Source organism: Lactuca virosa, chromosome 8, assembly GCF_052849685.1.
Source record: "Lactuca virosa cultivar CGN04683 chromosome 8, Lactuca_virosa_CGN04683_v6, whole genome shotgun sequence".
Taxonomy (NCBI): domain Eukaryota; kingdom Viridiplantae; phylum Streptophyta; class Magnoliopsida; order Asterales; family Asteraceae; genus Lactuca; species Lactuca virosa.
Window position 1 is genome coordinate 18,717,919 of NC_136433.1, and position 6,503 is coordinate 18,724,421.

Consider the following 6,503-nt stretch of genomic DNA (forward strand, 5'->3'; position numbering starts at 1 on the left):
TGCAAGATTTGAGCATACCACATTCTACGGGCGATGTTCCGATCGGCACCTCATTGCCCTCCTTCCACACCCTAAACCCTTATGTGTAGTATCATTGGCGAGTTTATATATATTTATGGTGGGTCATTTGACCCACCATTTTTTTTTCAACAAATTATATATAATAAATTATTGTGACCTATCATATAAAATATAAGTGAACCATCTTATTATTTTTGGAAAAATATACATAAATCAGATTTTTAGAGCCTTTATTCTATGTTTTAATAGCCCAATTAATGTTTTTAGTGTATAATCCAATATACATAGCCTAATACAAATTAAACTAAAAAAAATAAAGAAGTTAACCTGAGTCAAGAACGGTTTGAACCGCAATGCATGAAGCTTCTACACTTCATTCAAAGTGCCAATCATATTGCCCGTTTTCCTAGCGTAGGTAAATTACTTTTGTCAATTTTGTGAACATTATTTAAATATATGGTTTCTATTTCTAATTTTGTGAACATTAAATTTGTTAGTTTTCGAATTCCAATTCCACCATCGATTAGCGGTGGTTCACAAATCACAAATTCTTACTATATGTTTAGTTCATTAATTTTGTGAGTAACTTATTGTGAATTTTTTTCATTGTTTTAATTGCTCTATTCCATGAATCTAAAATCTTTTTTTGTTTATACGACTTAACTCGATCTGAACCCGCAATAGTATTTTTTTAAATAATTTTCTTCTTTTATCGGTTTCATTTAAATAATGAACCATATAGTTTTACGTTCTAGACTCGCCACTGTGTGGTATATATTTATGATTAAACATAAATCCCGAATGGCTATAGAAGTTATTAATATTTCCCGGTTTCAAACTGTTTTCTCTCCGCTTTTTGGTCACCAACACTTATGTTAGTTAGTTTTATTAATAAAAACAACTATAACGTGATTAATAATAATATATTAAAAGTTTTACTTAATGAATTTATATAATTATATTTGTATACCTTTCCTTTTTAAAAATAAAAAATAAAATTATTTGAAATGATGGAATAAAAATGTAATCATTAAGCCTTAAAAATAGAAAACTAAACATGAATTTTGCCATAAAAATTGGATCGTATTATTCCCTTAAGTTTTAGCTAGCTTTCTTGCATTACGCACTTGCAAGCAATGGTATTCAAAACTTAAGACTCCATTGAACACGTCCATGGATAAAAATCGTTGGTGAGATGGATTGCAGGTATAGATTATATTCAATCTTGATGAACCACCTGAGATCCGCCATGTGCAATGCACAAGAGAAGGCCCAGGATAGAGCCAGTCAAATCGAGTGCTTGAACGAGAAATCCAAGTTTTACGATCTTGGTATCATCCAAATCGATGTCAGTTTTAAACTGATCAAAGAAGAAGAACCAGAAGATCAAATCCCAGAAACCATTCAGAAAAAGATCCTTACAGATCTCATCGAGCTCAAAGATCTGTTTCTTAGTCGTCTTAACGACACGAAATGTTCCATAATCCAAAAAGATAAAGAGTTAATGGAGAAATTAGATTATGAGGTTTTTCCAGATAAGATAATGATGGAACAAATGAGCTCAGACCTCGACATGTTGAAAAGAACACTCGACCACGCATTTAAACAAATCCAGAAGTCTGAAGTTGAACCTTTGGAGAAACAATGGAGATTATTGATCGAGAAAGAAACAATTTTGATAGCCATCAAAGGGTATGTCCATGATATTAAGGTAAAATTGAAATCATCGATCAAATTCCCGGTTTCCAAGAACCAGAAGTCGAATAAGGTCGATGGTGTCAGGAAGAAAGACATGATCATATCGAGACTGATGGAAGAAAGACACGAGTCGAAGCTCCAAACAATGGCGATTGATGAACACTACATGGTTCTTGTAAACGAATGTTGTGATGAGTTTTGGTGTTATGAAATCGAGACAAAAGTTAAAGAAGACATGTTTGTATATATTTTACACGAAGTTGCAAAGGATTGGACCGAGTATCAGGAAAATGAAAGCATCAAAACGCAATTGAAAGATGAAATATATGAAACTGTTTTTCTCGAGACCATAAACGATATACGGATCAAATTAGATTTCGAGTTGCAGAAGATTCAGAACAAGATTAGCAAGTGTTGTATACAAAACGCAATCAGGTTGGAACAAATTACATTTTGAGTTGTGAAATATAGTATACTAGGTTCTATTCCTAATTTTCTTTTCGAAAGAAAGAGAAAAAAGGTGCACTGAACCGGGTCTAGATGCGAGACTTCAAATCGCCCCTAAGACGGTTGTTCCATGAGATAATGACATGTATGTTGAGCCCGAGGGATGAGGTGCTACACTATGCTCTCATATCATGTTTGATATATGAAGTCCTTTACTTTTCTTTTCTCGGAAAGTTTCTTCGAATAGAATTTAGAGGCTCAAACATATATAGATATGGATTTGACTGCGTCTGACAGATGTAGTACCATATCCCCCCCCCCCCCCAGATGGAGGTTATATAAGCAAGGATTTATGTTGATGTCCTGAGGTACTAGACACGGAAGTCTCTAATATATCATGACGAGACTATCATGCTTGTCGAATACCATTATAAATATGTTGAGTGTTTACTCTCTTTTTTCGAAAGAGTCTTTGAGATGAAATAAGATACTCTAAGTCTCTAATATATATTGAGGTGGATTCGATTGTGTCTAGCTAATGTAAGGCTTCAAAGTTTTGATAAATGAAATGGGGATTTGTTATTTCAGGTTGGAACACATTAAGCAACAAGTCAAATCGATCTTGGGGCCGGTGGCCTCGATAAAAAAAGAAGAGTTGGTATACAAGAAGGCCTTTGCTAGAAGATGTCAAAATCTCTTATTAGCTGAAACCGAGGTTAGAAACCATATGAGAATTTTATGTATTATACTAAATGTATGAAATTTATAAGATCATATTTAATGCAGATTTTAGAAATTATTTGATTAATCATTTTAATGGTTGCGAAGGTCGATTTATTAGGAGATCAAGTCGAGGCACTTCAAGACCTACTTGGAAAGATTTACTATGTATTGGTGAAAAATTATTCGATTTTGTCGTATAATTGTGAGGTAGGTTTACAAAATATTATTATGAGAATAAGAGTATTACCTAGCTTGATGGATTATTATTTAAGTTATGTTTAAATCACGAGTCTAAAAGGTGTTATGTTTTGATTCAGGTTATGGATATTTTGAAGTTGATTGAAAGAAAGTTGGGTTTTTGATAATCGGCACAAATACTTTCGAACTTGGACCCGGATTTAGTTTTTTCCAAAATTTTGAACATTTGTGATTTCTATTTTGTTTCTTCTTCAATGTAGATGGTGTAGAATTAAAATTGTCCTTCAATCACGTCTTATCATAGGGTTTATCGATTAATTTAGGCTTGAAAATATTACGAATAAACAAACCGAATTATATTTGGAGTATTTTGGGTTTCGGGTTGGTATGTAATTTTTATTTATTTATTTTATTTTTTGAATGCCTGAATTTTTATCAAGGAAATAACTCTAGGAAACTAAAATAATAAAAAAATACATCAAGAAGAAGCAAAGGATTTTGGAGCTACGACATCCATCTACACATAAGTTAATTCTTTTCATGCACTATCCAATCATAAGAAAAAACAGCTATACTGTCAAATAAAATATGTTTTTTTTTGTTTGCTTCTATAACAAATCATCGAATTTCTCAACTTCTCACCATCAAGCAACCGAGATAATAGCATGCAGCATCAACTTTTTCAACCCTTGAAATGAGAATTTATTACAAGAAATTCTACTAGAAGAAGACGGGTCTATAACACCTTCTTTTACCGATTCTCTTTACATACCCAAAGCCCATACCTAAAGCACAAAAGATCGGTCGAAAAGCACAGCTAAGAGTTTAAGATCAACTCTACATATATGGGCTCAGGTTATATGTCCAATGGGATACACCATCTTTTCTTGTTCTTTTTTTTTTTTTTTTTTTTTTGTGGTATTTGATCATTTGACCAAGATCCAATTAATTTTTAACACAGACTGGAAACGGACCTTTGGGCCTTTAGGTGAGAGTCAAGTAGCGGGCTACTTCTTAAAGGTTATATCCCTTCTCATAAACAACGAGAAACAAGTTATTCTGGTCTCCTGATTTGAAGGGACAACTGGATGTGTCGAATAAGTGCACTTATTTCGAAAGTAACATAAGCTAATCATGATAGTCTTTTTTGTTCCAGAGGACACTGCATCTAGAGTGCAGTAACCTGGTAAGCTTTTATACACATGCACAGTACATTTGGTAGTAATTTTCCAGAATGGCCCAGTTGTTGTCAAAAGAAGTCTACATCAACTTTAATTTATTTATTAGAAATAACACTAAACGTCATAACCACAGTACATTGTGTTTTAAGGAACAAAAATGAAAAAGATCTGATAGGTTTGGTGGACATTCATGTGGTGTGGCAGACTTATATGATGTCTGAGGATTATCAATTGATGGGGCTTAGAGGTTGGGTTAAAAATATAGTACTTGTAGAATGGAGGTGAGTTTTGGGAGGTAAAAGGTGTGTCATGTCAATTCTGCTAACATAACTCTTTGTCTTTTATATATATATATATATATATATATATATATATATATATATATATATATATATATATATATATATATATATTTCTTCTCAAAATCAATAATACATATTTCTTTTACCACACGTGATTATATATATATATATATATATATATATATATATATATATATATATATATATAGAGGAAGGTTCAATTGACAAAAAAAAAAGGTTGACAATGGGTGAATCATTCTCAGCCACACATTTATTTTGCCGCAAAACACTTAGGCGTACCGTCGGAAATGGATAACGGATAAACATGTGTTTTCCAACCAAACATGTTTCCTTAAACTATGCTAATCATTATCTTAATATACACAAAAACATATTTTTTTTCGTTTTTTTTATTTTTAGAAAGCCATTATTATCGAAAAATTATTTTAAATATATCAAAATTCATAATTTTTTATTCTCTATAAATAGACATCCATATTGATATATACTTTTAAGATAAAATAAAAAATTTATTTTTTTTAGAGTTTCAGCTCTCGTTATTCATAAGTGAATAAAAAAATCTATCAGATTTTTATTACAGTATATTCGTTATTCACTTATGAATAAAACGTATGCGTAACTTTTTTTATAGTTTAACTACCGTTCATATATGAATATGACACGCAATAAAGTTTTCTTACTTAAAATATATTTTTTACATCATCTTTCATCATATATTATATTTATATATGAATAAAACTTGTATTAGTTGTCGTCATATTTTATATTCATATATGAATAAAACATTTATCAGATTTTTGTTACAGTTAATTTGTTATTCATATATGAATAAGTAGTATAAATGATACTTAAACTGTAAAAAAATTAATTATATATTTTTATTCATAAGTGAATAACGAATGTACTGTAGCAAAAATCTGATGCATTTTTATTCACTTATGAATAACGATAGCTGAAAATATAAAAAAAATAAATTTTTTATTTTATCTTAAAAGTATATCAATATGGATGTCTATTTGTAGAGAATAAAAAATCATAAATTTTGGTATATTTAAACTCATTTTTCGATATAAATAGCTTCTTAAAAATTAAAAAAACAAAAAAACTATGTTTTTGTATATATTAAGGTAATGATTAGCATAGTTTAAGGAAACATGTTTTGTTGGAAACACATGTGTATTCCTTATCCATTTCCGCTGGTACAACAAAAGCTTTTGCGGCAAAAATAAATAAGTGGCTGAGAACGATTCCCCCATTCTCAACCTTTTTTATTTTCTCAATTGAACTTACCTATATATATATATATATATATATATATATATATATATATATATATATATACACACACAGACTAGGGTACAACCCGTGGAAACCACGGGTAAAAGTTTTATAAATTTTTTTAAACTAATAATAAGATATAACTTTCTTTAGACTTTTATATTGATTATTTAAAATTTATATATATTTTTATTCGAATATCCCTTATATGTTATGTATGTGAAGAAATTTAATATAATTATCATTTATAGAACAATATAATTTTAAGATACATTTATAGGTTAAAACACATGTAACACATGGGTTGATAACATAAAAGAGCAAAAATAACAATGTACTTTGAAAATATGTTGCTATAAATGACAAGAATGGTTCATGTTACTAATTTTTTTGGATAATGGTGCAATGTCTGGCACATTTTTAGAGACATAAGGGCAAATTTGGAAGTTCACTTTAAAATATTTTAAGCTGAGAAGACAACACAATGACAACAATGAATATGGAGATATGGAGATTAGTAATATAATAAACATATATAAACACATTATGACTTTGGAGAGATTTTCAATGATCAACCGACCAAGTTAGTGTTGAAATTTATAAGAGTCAAATTTCACTATTTCATATGAACGAC

General features: G+C 30.0%; 1 protein-coding gene across 1 annotated transcript; it reads left to right on the plus strand.

Moving 5' to 3' along the window:
* The first annotated feature begins 1,100 nt into the window (after window positions 1–1,100).
* Window positions 1,101–3,494, plus strand: LOC145133299 (WPP domain associated protein). Its single transcript, XM_079068244.1, has 4 exons — window positions 1,101–2,154; window positions 2,755–2,881; window positions 2,995–3,096; window positions 3,207–3,494. Exons 1-4 carry the CDS (start codon window positions 1,217–1,219, stop codon window positions 3,249–3,251), a joined length of 1,212 nt encoding a protein of 403 aa, XP_078924370.1. The 5' UTR covers window positions 1,101–1,216; the 3' UTR covers window positions 3,252–3,494.
* The last annotated feature ends 3,009 nt before the right edge of the window (window positions 3,495–6,503 follow it).